The sequence below is a fragment of the Acomys russatus genome, chromosome 5, assembly GCF_903995435.1.
Source record: "Acomys russatus chromosome 5, mAcoRus1.1, whole genome shotgun sequence".
NCBI lineage: Eukaryota > Metazoa > Chordata > Mammalia > Rodentia > Muridae > Acomys > Acomys russatus.
In genome coordinates this window covers 19,966,911-19,985,718 of record NC_067141.1, presented here as the reverse complement: position 1 = coordinate 19,985,718, position 18,808 = coordinate 19,966,911, and the positions used below count along the sequence as shown (strand labels likewise).

At 46.9% G+C, this 18,808-nt stretch overlaps 1 protein-coding gene across 1 annotated transcript in view; it reads right to left on the bottom strand.

The window, feature by feature from the left end:
- Positions 1–18,808, bottom strand: part of Inpp5a (inositol polyphosphate-5-phosphatase A) — a 190,945-nt gene that overhangs the window by 122,985 nt on the left and 49,152 nt on the right. Inside the window, exon 2 of the mRNA XM_051145549.1 lies at positions 8,153–8,194. Coding sequence (XP_051001506.1) covers positions 8,153–8,194 — 42 coding nt within the window. The remainder of the gene's footprint in view (positions 1–8,152; positions 8,195–18,808) is intronic.

Below are 18,808 nucleotides of genomic sequence, written 5' to 3'. Positions count from 1 at the left end.
TCCTGTTCTCTCTACAACCACTTCTGTTGTCTATACTGTTTACCCTTCTGAGTGAGAATGAAGCATCCTCCCTAGGGTCCTCCTTGTTATTTAGCTTCTCTAGGCCTGTGGATTGTAGTGTGCTTATTGTGTATTATTTGGATACTATCTGCTTATAAGTGAGTATATAACATGTGTGTCTTTTTAGGTCTGTGTTATCTTACTCAGGATGGTCATTTCTAGTTCCATCCATTTTTCTGCAAATTTCAAGATTGCCTTGTTTTTAATAGCTGAGTAGTACTCCATTGTGTAAATGTACCACAGTTTCTTTATCCAGTTTTCAGTTTAGGGACATCTAGGTTGTTTCTAGATCCTGGCTATTATGAATAAAGCTGCTATGAGCATGGTTGAGCAAATGTCTTTGTTGTATGGTGGAGCATCCTTCGGGTATATGCCTAGGAGTTGTATAGCTGGGTCTTAAGGTAGTACTATTCTCAATTTTCTGAGAAAGTGCCAGATTGATTTCCAAAGTGGTTATACTAGTTTGCACTTCCACCAGAAATGGAGGAGTGTTCCCCTTGCTCCACATCTGTGCCAACATGTGCTGTCACTTGAGTTTTTGAGCTAAGCCATTCTGACCTGTGTAAGATGGAATCTCAGGGTCATTTTGATTTACATTTCCCTGATGACTAAGGACCTTGAGCATTTCTTTTAGGTGTTTCTCAGCCATTCAATATTCCTCTGTTGAGAATTCTCTGTTCAGCTCTGTACCCCTTATTATAATTGGTTTATTGGTTTGGTGGTGTTTAATTTCTTGAGTTCTTTATGTATTTTGGATATTAGCCCTCTGTCAGATGTAGGCTTGGTGAAGATCTTTTCCCAGTCTTTAGGTCGTCATTTTGTTCTGTTGAGAATGTCCTTTGCTTTGCAGAAGCTTTTCAGTTTCATGAGGCCCCATTTTATTAATTGTTGGTCTTAGGGCTTGAGCTGTTGGTGTTCTGTTCAGGAAGTTGTCTCCTGTGCCAATGAGTTCAAGGCTCTTCCCCACTTTTCCTTCTAACAGATTTAGTGTGTCTGGTTTTACGTAGAGGTCTTTAATCCACTTGGACTTTAGTTTTGTGCAGGGTGATGAATATGGATCTATTTGCATTTCTGTATACGTAGACATCCAACTAGACCAGCATCATTTGTTGAAGATGCTGTCTTATTTCCATTGTATGGTTTTGGCTTCTTTGTCAAAAATCAAATGTCCATAGGTTGTGTGGGTTTATTTCTGGGTCTTCAATTCGACTCCATTGATTAACCAGCCTATTTCTATGCCAGTACCATGCTGTTTTTATTACTAGTGCTGTATAGCTGCTGTACATTGTACTGTTGCTGGGATTTTTGCCACAACCACATTAGATTAGTAGTCTACCAGATGATGAAGAATTAACACTGGCACAACTCACACTTTCTAATCCATTAATGCAGCTTCTCTTGTTCTTCATATTCTCTGCTCTTACATTAGCATCTCATAGCTTTTCCATATAGAGGGACATTAATTAGATTTTACCCAGGAACTTCACTTTAGAATGCTAGTGCTTTTCCTGATGCTAGGTTTATAGTTGTTTGTAGCTGATAAAAAACATGGTTTCACACTGGCCTTGTATGTTGAAAACTGAATATCCAGTTAGCAGTACAGCAGCCAGTCTGAGTGCATCATCACAACTTTCTAGGTGGTCGGTAATGTCTTCTGCCAGTAGAGGGTTTTGTGTCTTCTTTTTGTTTTCATCCCTTGCTGCACTGCAGAGACATGGCCCTTCAACACCATAAGAGACAGTGCTACCCTGCTCCAGTCCTCAGGTAAGAAGTCATTATACTTGCCCCCACTAGATATAAAGGAGCTGGGGCTGCACATGCTCCCACAGTTCTGAGGAAGTTGTTTTCTATGCTTCCTATTTATTTGCCATTTGTTTTGAGACAAAGTCTCACTATGTAGCCTTTGGCTAGCCTGAACTCACTATGTAGATCAGACTAACCTTAACTCACAGAGATCCGCCTGCCTCTGCCTCTTAGGTGCTGGGATTAAAGGCGTGCACCACCACACCCAGCTATTTTCTCCTTTGCTGAAGATTTTTAACCGAATACACTATAGGATTCTTTTAAAATGCTTTTTATGCATCTGTTGAGACAAACATGGTTTTTCTTCCTCAATCACCACAGTAAGCTACAGTCATTAATGTTCAAACATTAACCCAGCCTTGAATTCCTAAGGCATTATACGTTAACCAGTATATATACAATGACTCTCCACATCCATGGTTCCGCACACATGGATTCAACCAACCACAGACTGAAAGTATCTGGAGAAAAACTGCCTCTGTACTGAGCATATACAAACATTTTTCTTGTTATTCTCTAAACAATACAGTAATAATTATTTATGCAGCATCTACATTGTGCTAGATACTGTGTGGGAAGACATAGACAAATTCTACATGTTATTGGGCCATTTTGTAGATGGGATCTGAGAATACACTGATTTGGGTATTTGTGGGATGCACTGGAACCCATTCCTTGCAGACACCGAGGAAAAGCTATATCATCCCTAAGTGTGTGTGAGTATTTTCATGTTTATAGCTTTGATTTGCTCTATCTTTTTAAACAGAATACCTTCTATTTATTATATGACAATTCCACACATGTCAGCAATGCATCTTGACCATATGCTCCCCCAACTCTCCCTCCCACTGCCTCTAGGCATAACCAAAATATACCCCTCCCCGTTTCATGTCCTCTCCTTTTTTGGCTACTAATCCACAGAGTCTAATTAGTGTCTGTTGGAGTGTTGAGGGATCTCGTTGAGCTGATCTTGTGCAATCAATCACGGCTGCAATGAGTTCATGGGCATTTGGCCACGTCATGTCCTTAAGACAGTGTTCCATTGCATTCCTCTTCATTCCCCGACTCTTATATTCTTTCTGCCCCCCCCCCCCGTGATGTTCACTGATCACTGGGGCTGAGAACTGATATGATGCCCCACTAGGGCTGAGCATTCACTAGACACAGAGTCTCAGCACTCTGACCAGTTACAGCACTCTGCGTCAACTGCTGACCACTGCAGAGAAGCTTCTCTGGCTAATGCTGGGGGCTGCGGTTTAGAAGACATCTTGACGACACGTCCTTTCGGTCTACTGGACCTCTAAGGACTGCTGTGCTTGTCTTCAGGGTGGATACTGGAATGTGTCTTCTTATCATGTAATGTCTCTGTCTGCTTTGGGTGCCAGAATAATTAGTGTTCATGTCACAGGCTGAGTTAAGAAGCATCAACTGTGACTCAGTTTTCTTGGAAAGTTCCTGTAAAACTGTTATTGCCTCTTGCTGAAATGTTGGACAGAACTCACCAGTAAAGCCATCTGGACCTGGAGGGTTTGGGGGAAATATATGAGCAAAATTTTAATCTAATGAGTGCGGGGCCAAGCTCATTTACTTTAGGGCCATGTTTATTTACTGCCTCTTGAGTAAACACTGACATTATATTTTTCCAAGAATTTGTTCACGTCATATGAAATTTCCAATCTGTTGGCATGAAGGTGCCAGTGCTGTTCCCTGTATTATCTTACTTCCTATAGGATCCTGAGTATAATATTCCATGCTGCATTCTGATTTTTTGTTTGTTTGTTTTGTCTTCCACTTTCAGAAGCTAAATATAAAAGAGCAAAGTGGACACCAAGTAATAAAAGAAAGGGCAAAAGGATCAATGAAAAAAGGGAGTGGGCAATAGGCAATGAATAGGCAACTTCTTCAGAGGTGACAGAAACAGCAATCTGGACCACACTAACAGTTGGTTTTTCTGATTTCAGGCCATACTTTGCTGCCTCTTCACCTGCTGAGTAGTTTGTGACTGGATGCTCCTGTGGAAATTCTCTCTCCTACAAGCTGAGTGAGCAAAGTGCTTCCCTCACCCGCTCCCTCCCACAGGGACTGCTGTGTGCTGTCTAGTGCCTGAAACACGGGTGTGTACACTTGCCTGCTTCTGGTTTCCTTGAGGCAGAAAGATAAGCTGCCAACTAACTATTCTTTCATGTTAGCTGGATACACATATGACTCATCACATGGGTCTTTAAACTCCTGTAAGGAAAGACCATGGAAGACTTTCAAGGGGCAAAGGGCTCCACATCTGCTGAGCTCAGTGACAGAACAGTGCACGTGGCCCACAGTCACAGACAGGCCTGCTGTTAAGGATGCAGGAAGGATGGATGCTCATGATGCTGTTAAGGACGCAGGAAGGATGGATGTTCATGATGAGTGCCCTGCTGTAGAGACTGGCCACTTCCACATGTATCAGAACTGCCTAAGTGAGTTATTAGAAGCTCATATGTTTGGATACTTAGGGCCAAGTTGGTGAAACTATTTAGGAAGACTTGAGGCCTTGTTGGAGGAAGTTTGTCACTGGGAGCAGGCTTTGAGGGTTCAAAGGACTTGCACCATTCTCTCTCCCGCCGCCCTCTGTGTGTGTGTGTGTGTGTGTGTGTGTGCGCGCGCGCGCGCACATGCACGCATGCACACCCATCCTACTTGTGAGTCAAGGTGTCTTTGTGAGTCACCGTGTCTTTGCTCCACTTTGAAATTGTAAGCCCCAAACTAAATGCTTTCTTTTATAAATTGCCTTGGTTGTGGCGTTTTATCACAGCAATAGAAAAGTAACTAAGACAGCCCTCTTGTTTTATATTTGTACAAATAACATTATATCATGTTTTGTTTTTAATTATCCGTACGACTACAAAATTCAAACAACCTAAGAATTGTATTAATAAAAAAGTGACGTCAAAAACTCAAGGAGTAGCATATAAGGAAACACGGAAACAGTTCTGAACATTGATTTACGAAGAGGGGTACGTGGCTGTGAACCACTTGTGGAAGATCTAATGCATCACCCTGCAGCCTCACACAGACAGACACGCACATATTAAAGTATGTGGCCTATCAAGCTGGATGCAGAGGGTAGCAGAGGAACTATTTTTTTAGGCTTTCTTTATTCTTTGTTCAGTTTCCTCAGAATGATATGCAACTAACAACTGCCCCTCCCCTCTCCACCCACCCCCATGCCAAACAGGCAGATGGTTAGGCACACCAACACCCAAGGCACGAGGTCCCTGTCCCTGAGAGCTCAACACTGAAGAACAATAAAGTTGAAGCTGACTTTCTAGCTACCCCATCTGCAGGACTAAAAGAATCAAAGGCCTCCTCCTCCTCCTCAGCCCTCAAGTCTCAGTCTCTTTTGGAGGCTGTCCACGACTATACCAAGAAAAAGGCTCCCCATCCCCACTAGTATGCATGGGTACTCGAGTGAGAATTGTGTCCTCTCCATGCTGGTGCCTCCCGGATGAATGAAGTTCATACGAATGAATGATTAATGAACAGGCAAACAAATGAATGAGTGGGCTGAAACAAGGTCCTTAAAATTTACTGCAGGGAATACATGAAGCACTGTAACTACACATGAGGCTTTACTTCTCATTCTCCCCAGTTTTCACAGCATGGCCCCTTCATTCTCACCCTCCATTCAGACCACAAGCTGCAAGCTCAGTCATACTTTCATCCCACTGAGGGTGAGGGACAAGGCCTGGCCTGAACATAAGGGCCTGGCTGAACAGCCAGTGCAGAGTAAGGGAAAGTACACAACACCAGCATGTCCCCTCAGATCAGCACTGCCTTGGAAGGCAGGTACCCAGAGGAAATTAATCAGATAGACAACGTGCAAGCCAGTCCTAGCTCCAATCACACAACTCCTGTACTAGCTTTCTCTCCTGAGCACCCCCAAAACCAGGCCCACAGGCACCATCTCTGTATTCTCAGGCTCCAGATTCAAAGTTATGGCTTTGTCTGATGAGCACCCTGTAACATCACCAAACAGTGCTATCCTTATGTACCCAGGCCTGGCTCCCACCTGCTCTTGTCACTATTAAGGACTTTCACTCATTGCTTCTGTGCTCACACAGGAATGTCCTGGCAGGAACCTGTCACTTCACCACTTCATGCCTCCATCTGTCACCAAGGGGACTCAGAGTGCCAGCTGAGGCAGCTGGAACCCCAGTGTAAGGCTGCATCTCCCACCCAACTAAACACATGGGGACTGGCATAGACAGCTATTTTCCACAAGCCAATCCCTCTTCCCAGATAGCAAGACCAAGACCTTTCTGGGGGCGAGGCAGGCTCAGACAGGATCCTTTTTCACCACACATAATGCCAGCCACATAGGGCCCAGCAAATCTGGGGCCAGAGTTCCTAGAGGGCCCTGTCGCCATGCTGTCCCTCCATGTCTCTCTCCAACCCCAAATTATATCCCTCTATCAACCCATCCATGCTGACACTAAAGCATGCTGGGAACTCTGTTCCCTTGCACCTCTGGCCATCCCAGATATGACTCTTCCTGCATCAATCATTCTTACAACTGGTTTATATGCAAGAGAGTGATGTCATCTCCACTGTGGTCATGGCCCGCACCAAGGTCCATCAGCCCTGCAGCTTACCTAAGAACATGCACCACACCATCCAAGGACTATAAGCACAAGAGGGACACAAGTCCACCACCTTGTGGGTACCCACACAATCACATGAGCTTATAAATCAACCTCACAGCCGCACCACACCATCTCCACAGGACCCAGGCCTGGCAGCTGAGGAGATAAGGTTCATGGCTCCCAGGCCCTGAACCCAACTGGCCCCCAACCATCTCAGAACATCCTCTGACAAGAGTCTCCTCTGTTTACTAACTGAGACTGTCTTCTGACAGAGGCCTCCACATTCACTTGCTGCCACAGACCCTTCTGTGGCAAGTCTCTTCCCTGCCTCTTGCTATCTCTGGCCTTCTAGTCAGGACGCTACCCTGCTCCTCACTACCTCAAACTGTTCTATAGCAGGGTCCTGACCAATCCGTCACTAAATCAGGCCATCCCATGACAGCTCATCCCCCTTACTACCTCAGATCCTTCAATGGCAAGGCCCTGCCCTGCCCTGCCCTGCCTCTCACTGCCCAGCCCCTTCCCTGGCTGTCAACTTCTTATTTGAGCCTGCCTCAAGTATGTTCAAAGCCTTTGCTTCCTTGACCTTAAATACATACCAAGAATCTGACTTACATCCCTAACCAGAACCAAGTGGAAAAACCTGGATAGTATGAGGTTCATAAATGCTAGATTCTGAGTGAATGACCCCACCTTCAAATGTCTAGCAGACACATATATGGTGACCAGCAGGACAGGAGAGCTGCCCAACATTGTATGAGATGAAAAGATTTGCCCCCACAAGATCCACATCACTGTACCCAGGATAACTAGCATGTACAATGACTCCCCTGACCCTGACCCTACCCAGCCTGCATCCAGCAAGCTGCAGAGCCACAGGCAGGTGTGTACCATGAGCTCAGGGATATGGGTAATCCCCTGCCTCTTTGCCTCCTACATGGCTTGGGCCTCATCCTTGTCCTCCTCCACCTAACAAATAAACAAAGCTGAGAGAGTTAAATACCACAGTCCTAGCCTAACCCTGTGAGACTCATGTGGGAACTTTTGTGTACATACACAGCATGCCTTGCTGTCCTCTGAGCTGTGGTCACTCACTCAGTTACCTTGGTTTACCCATATAGGCTGCTCAGCCCTTCTCATTCTCCGGGTCTACACATCATCTGCTCAGAGATCTGTCACCCATGCAGAGCCAACTGTAGAACCAGGTGGCTGCTTGCTGTGCTAAGTCACCCACCTCCTGGTGGTGCCTATCTGTTCAAAGTGACACTCCCACTGACTTTCCATCCAGACCTGCAGCAGGCCCTGTATGGTCATGCCACGTGTATGGGTCTGTCCAAGCTTCATGCTGCAGCTAGGAGGACCTTCCCGAAAAACACTATTCATCCTGGTATAGACACCCAACCTCAAAGAAGCAGCCCCACTAAGATCCTCTGTGTTCTGTTTCCCTCCCTCCCAGGAGGAAGCAGAGAGCAAAATGTCAATCATTAGGAAATGGTAACAAATGCTTCCTAGGGCTGACCCAGTGACAGCCATTTCTGCACTTGACCCGGTGACAACCATTCCTGTGCTCCACACAGAAAATGTAACCTTCGCATAAAACACCACAACAAGAAGGATACTCACCACCCAAGTGGCTACTGGGAAAGTGCTTGCTCAGAGGCTCTTACCTGGTAGAATTCCCGAAGCCAGTTCTTCTGCAGGTTTTCCGGCTGTAAATTAAGAGGAAAGGGGAAAATTAGAGCACAACTCCAAACAGGGAGCAGAGGATCCAGTGAGGAAGCCTCAGGACTGACCGGTGAGGGTGTGCATGGCACCCTCTACCCACGTGGGGTCTGTACTTCCCAGGGGTACCCCGTCCACACTCAGGCTGGTCTCTGTGGGCTGCCCCCGTGGTGCAAAGTTGAGCAGTCCCCACTTAGCCAGAGGCAGGGCATAGCACCTGTGTCCCACTGACCCACATCCTTGTTCTGTCCCCAGCTGGGGCTGCAGGGAAGGAGACAGGAACAGCACCATGTATCTGCTTCCAAAGGTCAACACGCCACTCCTCAGTACTATATGAGCAGGTACCATCAGACATCATGGGCTCTTCTGTGAGCTGGGGTGGGAGGAGGGTGGTATGGGGAGGGTTATGGGGGATTGGTCACAATGCTCATAACTTTCAGGAAGAGTGCAGATGGAAACCCCCATGCCATGTGTTCTCAAACAGGAAGCAGGACCAGATGAGCCAAGTGCCGGCCATGACAAGCCCTGCTCAGGGAAGCGGGAAGGAGTGTGGCCACACTTAAAGGCCCTGAACCCTGAAAGTGCTCCCCTATGCTTTGTGTCAGTTAGGCCCAAGGCAGAGTAGCCCAACCAAGCCCAAGCATGGGGCTCAGGCAGAGTCTGGTGTGAGGAAGCATGAGATGCCCTGAGTGGGCCTTGGTCAAAACTTGGCTTGGGGGAAGAAAGCCATGAGCAGACCAGTGCTGCCCTAGGAGTGTCAAAACCGTTCAATAGTGCAAATGTACTTTACACTCTGAAGTACACACTTTAAAAACTGCAAAGACTGTAAACATAATGTTATATATGTTTGTCTGTGTGTTGGTTGGTTGATCGGTTTTTCATAGGCCTTCCTCTGCCACTGAAACTGACCTCCCTGCTCGCTCAGCTCATGCCAGATAGGCAGAACTTGAACACCCACAAGCTAGGCTTGGGGAGCAAAGCCCAGGCTGCCCAGCCATAGCTAGGCCCTAAGCCACTCCCAGCACTTTGCCCGCTGAGAGTTCTAAAAATCATGGAAATAGAACTGCAGAAAAAAATTCCTGACGTGGAAAAGCTGACAAGGTACAGAAGCATCACAAAGTGTACAGGAGCACAGAGGATTACAAGGAGACTCCATCACATCTCAGATGGTCCTTTAGCAGGACTCTCACGTGGTTCACACACACACACACACACACACACACACACACACACACACACACACACACGACACTGCCTCCCTGCCCTGTCCTCACTGAAGGTGACAATAGGGCACTACAAATACAAGCCAGACTGGGGCAAGGACATGAACAGAATAGCCAAGCACAGGCAGAGAGGCTCAGCACATGTGTCACAGAGAAAATGCCAATCCAGAACCACAGAGGACCCTGGTATAGGTCCTGTAATCCTAGCACTGAAAAGCAGAGGTGGGAGGGATGCTGCAAGTCTGACAGCAGCCTGGTCTAGAAAGTGATTTCTAGGCCTGCCAGGGCTACATAGGTAGAACCAGTCTTTAATATATATATATATATAAAATCAACCCATCAAGGCAGATTATACATACCATGGTTAGGATGCTAGAACAATAGAGGAAAGGGTAGTAAACAGAAACCGTCTACACTGATGAAGCCAGCAGTCAGGCTGGTCCTTGAAATGCTAAGTCTGGACCACCATTTAATTTAACCAGGACGCCCACTGCTCCACATAATCTCCAGATAAGTGAAAATGCATTTCACAGGGAACTTTATGTTGACAATAGCCCAAAGGCAGGCACAGCTGAATGCCCACAATGAAAAGGCACAGGAAATGGGCATATGCACACAGAGGAAAGCCTCAGCAGGGCTGGTCTTCAGGAAATGGGCATATGCACACAGAAGAAAGCCTCAGCAGGGCTGGTCTTCAGGCCTCAGTGATCCTCTGAGTAGAAGCTGAGTCACTGAAGATAAGTCCTGCCCGGGGCTCTGAGCACAGTCCCAGTGGATCTGCGGAAGGCGAGGGTTGTGCACTTCTCAGTGCAAGAGCCCATTGCATGGACTTTATGGCAGCCGGTCTCCAGGACAGCAACCCTGCTGCTCCTTTCCCAAGGAGCCACCAGTGTCCAGCGAGTGGCGCGCTAACACAGCCAGCGTCCCCACCTGCAGCACCTTCTCATTCTCATCCAGGGGCCCCGGCTCCCCGTCAACACTCTAACTGTCCTTCAGAATTAGAAGTTGGCCTTACCTTGTGAAACAAATGTCAAGCCCACTACCTAAGTCCCCAGTCTGGTCACAGGTAAAGGCCAACCAGGATCTCCCAGCTTCTGCCACCTGGTCCAGGAGTCCCCACCCAAGCAAGTTCTGCAAAGGGCTCCATGTTGCAGTGCCTTGCTCTGTTAAACTTGGGCTTCCGCTGTGCTTACAAAAAGTCTCTCAGCAGGGGACACTGGCACAAGGCAACCCAATACAATCCTCTCCCAGCTGCCTGTCATGGGGGACACAACCCACATAGCACCCATCTTCCAGTACTTCCGCCTCTCACACCAATGGACACACACATCGTGTGGTCTCAGAAGCAGAGAATGGGACCCTACGAGAGAACAAGAGGAAGAGCCATACTTCCGGACAGGCCAACAGGAACTGAGCAAGGATGAGGGAAGCCCAGGTTCCAGACTCAGTGCATCTTCTTCCAATAGCACCTGGGCACACTGTCATTTCTGCACTACAGAAGAAGCTAAATGAGGCGCTGGCTAGAGGGCACCTTCCCAGCCTGAGGCATACAGTACTGGCCTCTCCTGTCACTTCCACACATGAGCTTTGTACTATAGCCACAGCACTGAGGGACACCTGCCTAGGAACACAGGGTGTGATGTTATCAGATCCCTCCATAATCCTGGGCTGCCAGGGACTTTAGCATTGTGACATGTGTGTTCCTGTGTCTCATGGCCACTCAGTTGGCTAGGCATGGACTAGGCACAGCTAGGCCCTATAGTGGTACACCTTTAAGCCTAAGGGGGTGCTCAGCTGGTTCCCATGGAAGTTGGAAAGTGTTTGCATCCACATAGGACAGCATTCACTCTCACACTCGCTCACTTTTTTTTTTCTTCCAAGACAGAGTTTCTCTGTGTAGCCCTAGCTGTCCTGAAAGTCACTCAGTAGATCAGGCTGGCCTCAAACTCAGAGATCTGCCTGCCTCCGCCTCCTGAGTGCTGGGGTTAAAGGTGTGTGCTCAGTGCCTATATGCTCAGTGCTATGGCTCTACATTTACTTGTACCCACACACACCCGTGCCCATACTCAAGCACACACACATGCTCACTCTCAGCTCCACACTCACCCGTTCCCACACTCAACGCTGTCTCAAACACTTGCTCTCTCACACTCCCACAACCTAAGGGTGACCATCACTGTAGTGGTGTCCCCATTCCTCAGTTCATCATTAGTTCAGCCCATGTCCTGTGCTTTTACCAATAAAGCAGGCTGAGCACCACACTGGCCACCCTACCCCCAGCCCCAAGCTGCTGCAAAGTATCTCCTTGCTGCTCTTCCCATCTCAGGCCTTGTTCCTGCTGCAGCCAGAGCATTCTCCAGGAGACACGGCCGCCAGATCTCCGGAGACAATGCCCTTCATCCCTCAGTAGAAGACAGCAAGCCCCAGATCTTGAGAGCTGCCTGGCATCAGCACCTGACCCTCTTCCCACATCATACAGTGTGGACCCTTCCTCTCTGGTGCCAGGGCCTCTACATTTTGTCCTTGGTCTTAGAAGCTCTGATAATACTGCCCTGCATGACCACAGGCCACCTCCTCCCCAGCGTGCCATGCCTGGGTCATCGAGGCTCCCCAACCAATAGTTAAATAAGCTCATATTTTTCCATCCCAACAAGCAAGCTATATTACCACCCTGCCTTCCCTTGGAGACTATCACCTCCTAGTGCTTGCACATTTCTTCCTAGCCCCACATGAACTTAAGACTCAGCATGACAGTAACTTCAAGCATCATCAGGTTCTGAGACAGAGAGAGCTAGGTGAGCGACAACTGCACCTGAAACTGTAACAGAGCAGCAACCTCTCACCTCACCTGGGAGAGTCTGGTCAAGGGAACGGGGGAAGATCCTACTGGGGAAGGTCTTTGACAATCAAGGCAGCCAAGGACAGGGGTGAAGACACTAGGACAAATGCATGAGGCAGAGCACTGCAGAGCAGAAACCAGACCAAGACTTCCTGGAGGGGAAGAAAAACCAACCAGGCCAGAGAGAAGACAGTAATCCCGAAATACTGGTGCAGGAAGATGACCACAGACAACCTGAGCACGTCAGCAAAGACATCCCAAGATGTGGCAAAACTACCAGGGTGGCTGTGGCTTGTGCCCACTGAGGGACACAAGGGCATGAGCTAGTGTAAGCACTAGTGACAGCAAGCGAACTGGGGAGAAATGTGGAGGGAGGCAGGCTGGCTTCGAGTCATCAGCGCTCAAGGCAGAGCGGGGCACTCACAAGCATGGCCTAACATGAAAATGCAGCTCAGAACTCTGCTTCTGGCCATGAGCAGAACTGTAGGTGACCCTCCTGTGCTAATAATGGTTCATCTCCAGGTGAACTCACTCATTGTGATAATGGTATATACTCACTTATATCAAAACACTAGTCCAAGGGATACGTACCATAAAAAACTTTACTTAAGAAAGTGGGTCAGAGGAGAGGACATCCTATTGAGACTTTAGGCGAGAGTAGCATGGAAGAATGGGGAAATAGTAGGATCCACAGGGTCCTGGAAACCTACAAAAAGAACTTTATGACAGGCAGATCTGGGTCCTGGGGCCTCCTCAAACTAAGGCACCAGCCAAGGAGAATATAGGCAGTAAACTTCAAACCCCTACCTAGCCAACGAACATGATATTCTCCACTGTTGAGTGGAGAGTGAGATCTGACTCTCACACGAACTCTGGTGCCCCTCTTCTGACCACGTCCCCTGGATGGGGAGGCCTGGCGGCACTCAGAGGAAGGAAAGCATGTTACCAAGAAGAGACTCGATATTCTAAGAGCATATATAGGGGGAGAAGTCTCCCTCAATCACAGACATAGGGGAGGGGAGAAGGGAGGAAGTGGGAGGGAGGGAAGAATGGGAGGAAACAGGGGAAGGGCTGACAATCGAGATGTAATATGAATAAATTAATAAAAAATATAATAAAAAAATAACGGTTCATATCCAATTCACCAGTCCCTCTGCCTTAGTTCCGGGTTCCTCCTCAGGATCCCAAAGAGCAGGACCTAACCCTTTAAGCTGAGGACAGCAGACACTGTCGGGTAAGCTACTGCCCACCTATGATGTCAGCCATCCCAAGGCTGGAGAACCTGAGAGGTGGGATCTGCAGCTGACTGTGATTTCAATAATGCTTTAAAAAAAAAAAAAAAAAAACCTTCATAAAGCAATTTCATTTTAATGGGAAACATTAAATTAAATGTTGAGCCTGGCCTCTTAGCATGTTTGTCACACATCCCTAACAGAGAACAAGCACAGGTGCCAAGGCAGCATATTGACACTGTCCCCAGAAAACCTAGGAAGCAAAGGTGGAAAGCTGGCAGGAGCATCCAAGCACTTCTCACTGGTGAGGTTAGGCAACAGACAAGAGATTTTATATATATATATATATATTTTTTTTTTTTCAGTCTTTCTTTACTCTACAAACAAAATCCAAAGGAATTCTAGAGGTAAACAGTAAACTCAAAACCTCAAAAGAATTAAGAGGGGAAGAAGCTGAGAGCTAAAAAATTCATGCTGGTGCTTGGGTAAGGCTCAGTGGTGTTCAAATCTTGGGCTCAATTTCAAGGACTACAATAATAATAATAACAATAATTTAACTTAAAATTTTAAAATAGAGGGACAGGTCTTTCTGGATACAAAAAGCAAAGAAAGGACTAGAGAGATGGCTCAACAGTTAAGAGTACTGGCTGCTTTTCCAGAGGACGCAGGTTCAATTCCCAATACCCACATAAAAGCTGAAATCCCAGGAGATCTGACATCCTCTTCTGTTCTCAACAGGCACTACACAATATTGTGCACAAACATATATATGTCAGGAAAAACACTCATACACATAAAGATAAATAAAATCTAAGAAAATTTTAATTAAAAAAAAAAAGCCAGAGGTAGAGTGTTGGCTCGGTAGTTAACAGCACTTGTTGCTCTTGCAGAGGATCCAGGCTCAGTTCTCAGCACCCACATGGTGGCACACAACCATCCTAACTCCAGTTCTAGGGGATTGGATGACATCTTCTGACCTCTATGGGCAATATACACACAGGTACATATACATACATGCAGGGAAAACATTCATCCACATAAAAGATAAAAATAAATCTAAAAAAATAAAATAAAAAAAAAAGTAAAGAGAGGAGCCGGAGGAAATGTCCATAATTTTAACATGCTACACCCAGAAGGCCCACAACATTGCTCATCCACTACAGAAAAGGCCTTTCCACTGAGGCTAAGCAAGAACAAGGCAAAGACATGAACACCCTTCTGTGCGACACAGCAATGCATGCCCCAGTGAGAAAAAGCAAGCAAGAAAAAAAGAAAGGAGTCAAACTGAAAGGGAAAAGGGAAATTATCTTTTCTCAGAGACAACATATTCTTAGATATACAAAACTCAAAAATTATACACAGAAAACTCTTAGAACCAGTACAGTTAGCAAAACAGCAAGATATAGAATCATCACACACACACACACACACACACACACACACACACACACACACAGAGCAGTATTTCTGACACCCATGACAAATAATCCAAAAACCAAATTAAAAGGGCCATCTCACTTAGGATAACATCATAAGGAACAAACAGGAATTAAATAAAGAAACAAAATACTGTACACTCCACAGTGGACAATGCCATCAAAAGAACCCAAATAAAACATCAACAGCTGCAAAGATGCTAGTAATAGCTGCACTGACTTGGAGAATAGTGGAAAAGCTGGTGTAGCCCAAAGAGATCCACAGCCACAGCAAAATCCTTATAATGTTTTTCACAGAAACAGAAAACTCCATTATAACCGCCACATGGAACTCTCAGGGATGCTCAAATATCCAAAATAATCTTGAAGAAAGAGAAGGAGGCGAGAGGGGAGATGGACAGGGAGAGAGAAAGGGAGGGGGAGGGGGATGAGGGAGAGGAGGAGAAGAAAAAGAAGAAGAGAGGAAGAAGAACAAGAAGAAGAGGAGAAGGAAGAAAAAGATGAAGAAGAAATAATAATAATAATAATAATAATAATAATAATAATAATAATAATAATAATAATAATTGTGCCAGGCATGGGAGCATACACCTATAATCTATAATGCTGGCACTAGGGAGTCTGAGGCAGGAGAAAGGAGATGGAGGATGAGGAGGTGGAAAGGGATAAGAAAGAAGAGGAGAGAAGAGGAACTGGGGAAGAAAAGTGGAGGGAGAAAAAAGGGAGGGAAGGCTGAGGGAGGGAAGAGAAGGAAAAGAAAAAAAGAGGGGAAAGGGAGGAGGAAAAGGGTGGAGTATCGAAAGGGAGGATGGGGAGAAAGAAGGAAGTGAAGAAGAAAGAGGAAGAGGGAGAAGGGAGGAGGAAGAAAAGAAGGTAGAGGAGGGAAAGATGTTGAAGGCCTCACTAGGTAGTGTCAACCACCTTTAGTCCTGCAGAAAACAGGTCAGCATGGACTGGCACAAAGGAAGACCACAACTGACAGGGCAAGCCAGAGAGCCTAGGAATGAGTCCTGACTGACCCGGTCCTGTGAGGGGGAACAGGGGTACCAAAGCCACTCTGAGGGCTGTGGGGAAGCACGGTCAGTCACTTCATGCCCATTCTTTAAACAGTAACGCTGGTAGGGGGACACTAAAAGCAGCAATGTCGTCCAAGCAGCTCCCTCTGCACTGTGCAGGTCCAGGTCAGCTACACTGTTTTACAGAACTAGGGGGAGGAGGCTCAGGGCCAGCAATAAAAAGAGGTCCCATAAATTCAACCCAATTAAGGTGGAGAGAATTGTGAGCCTGAGACAGACATGCTAGTGCGTCTGTAACCTTGGCACTCAGGACACTGAAGCTAAAGAATTAAGTCCCTGGCCAGCTATTGCTACACAGCAAGAGCCTACCTCAGAGAAGGGAAGATGGGGGGGGGGGGCCTGGACTAGAGCAGCAACTTTACAACACAGTAAAAGCAGGACAGGCTGGAAACAAACACTGGAGAGTACCACAATCCCACAGTAAGAGACCTGACTGCAGTCTTAAACCCTGCTTACGGGGGCTGGGGGTGGTACCATACTCCCTCTAATCCCAGAGCTGGGGTGGCGGGGTAGGCAGAGGCAGACAGATCTCTGGAGTTCAAGGCCAGTCTGGTCTACATAGCAAGTTCTAAGGCAGCCAGGAGTGAGAGAGAGACCCTGTCTCAGAAAAGAAAAATACAAAATAAAATACAATCTTGCGTAAAGGGCCAGCAAGTTGGTTCTCTGGGTAAAGACACTTGCCACACAAGTTCAATCCCTAGAATCCATGTAAAGGTGGACAGAGAAGATCAATTCCACAAAATTGACCTCTAACTCTCACACCTGTGTACCTATGTACCATAGCATATGCACAACACATTCTCTCCTCTAGCTAATTATAAATTTTTTAAAAAGCTCTGCATATAAAGATAGCCCCACAACCCTATTAATATTTCTCCCACGTTCTTACAGATATGTGGGAAAATATGATCTCTAGAAGGTCACCACAGAAATTACAGCTTGGCATCCTAATATTGCCCTCTAATCTTCTTCCACAGACATGTCCATCACCTGTGGAGTAGGGCAGGTACCCTCAGTCCTCCCTCCCACACACTTCTCTTAGGCCCTCAGGAATATAAAATGATGGCTTGTGACATGGAAGTTCCTACCCTAAAGAAGTCAACATAATCCCAGCACTTGGGAGTTGGAGGCGAGAGAGGTACAAGTTTGAGGCCAGCCTGAGCCACACAGCCAGAGAAAGGGAAGGAGGGAGGAAGAGGGGGAGGGTGGGCAAAATATACCAGGGCTTCAGACAAGTCCCCAGCAGCAAGACCCAGCCAGCACAGCCCCCCCCCCCTCCCCCAGCCCTTGGTCCTCTCTACAGCATTCTAAATAAGGAAAGGAGAAAACACTAAATTTAAGAATAATTGTCCTTTTGGCAGTGGTTACTTCTTTTTCCTTCTTTTATTTTTATAATTACCATGTACTGCTTTCATATTTTTAAGTCTTTTCAAGGTCTCAGGAAGAAAACAACCAAAGCATTCAGAATGCTTTAGCCAACCTATGAATAACTACTAGTGGCTGAACGTAGCAATAAAAGACGAGCGCCAGAGAGGGAAAATATTTGCAGCTTCTATGAAAGCTGGTGGGCCAATTTCCTGGCTATATAAAAAGCTGCTATGATAAGCCAGAAAAAGATCATTAGTTCAAACACACACAGAAGGGGTGTGGGGGGAGAGGCTACGCACAAAGCCATATTACCCCACACGCATGAGATGCATGGCCACAGGTACAGGCGCACACAGCAACTTTAAAGCCTGCTACACAGATACAGGACACTGCAGAGTATGCCTGGGGCAAGGAGTCTCTCCCACTGCAAGTCAGCACAGGGTTCATCTTCCTGTGAGGACAGAAATGTTCTGTATCTTCAGTGGCCAGATCTGTGCTGGAAATGTGCTTGTACGGCTGAGTATTTTCTGCAATCTTTACTGTTTAAGCAATACGGGGCTGGTGGCTATATTATTAGACAGGAGAGCTCTAGATTACGGAAAAAGGAAACTGAGTTCCTACAATGCAATAAATACGACACTGACGTATAAACAGAACAAGAACAGCACACGCAAACAAGGACAATTCAAACCAACCACGTGTACAGCCGTAACACACATACTCAACACACCCAGGGGCAGTTATAGCTTCACACGCCACACAAAGTGGAAAATCAAGAACACACGCAGTTTCCTACTGGGGAAACATAACTGACCACACGATCAAAGGCAAACAAGCAATCATCTTCACAGTTCCCTCCAACCACAGTTCTACACAGAAAGAGCTCAAGGTCCTGCTCCTGTCCTCGGAGGAAGGAGCCAACCAAACGAGCATCAACAGCCCAGCAGAAGCCTCCAGTGCCTGCGGAGCCAGCACAGAGACTGAAGACAAGCACATACAAGAGTCACAGCCACGACCAGCTAGCCTGAACAGCCCTAGCAATGGCAGTGGCAGAAGGGGACAGATAGTAATCTGTACAAGCCACTGGAGTCCGGGTGCAGAGTAGTGTGAGAAAGGGGAAGTCCACGCCAGCGTGTTACGGGTGTGTTGGTTACTTTTCCATTGCTGTGACCAAATATCTGACAAGCGACCTAAGGGGAGTTGTTTGCTTTGGCCCGTGGTCGTGCAGCACTCGGCTCCCAGGTGCTTGGCTCCATGCACTTGGACAGCACATCGTGGCAGAAGGAGCGTGCAGTTCAGCTCAGAGCCCAGGACAGAGGGAGGGAGGGAGCAAGAAAGGGGCCAGGAGCAGGATACTCCCCAAAGACCTGCCCCAGTGAACCACTTCCTCCAGCTAGATCCTATCACCAGAAGTTTCCAGAACCTCC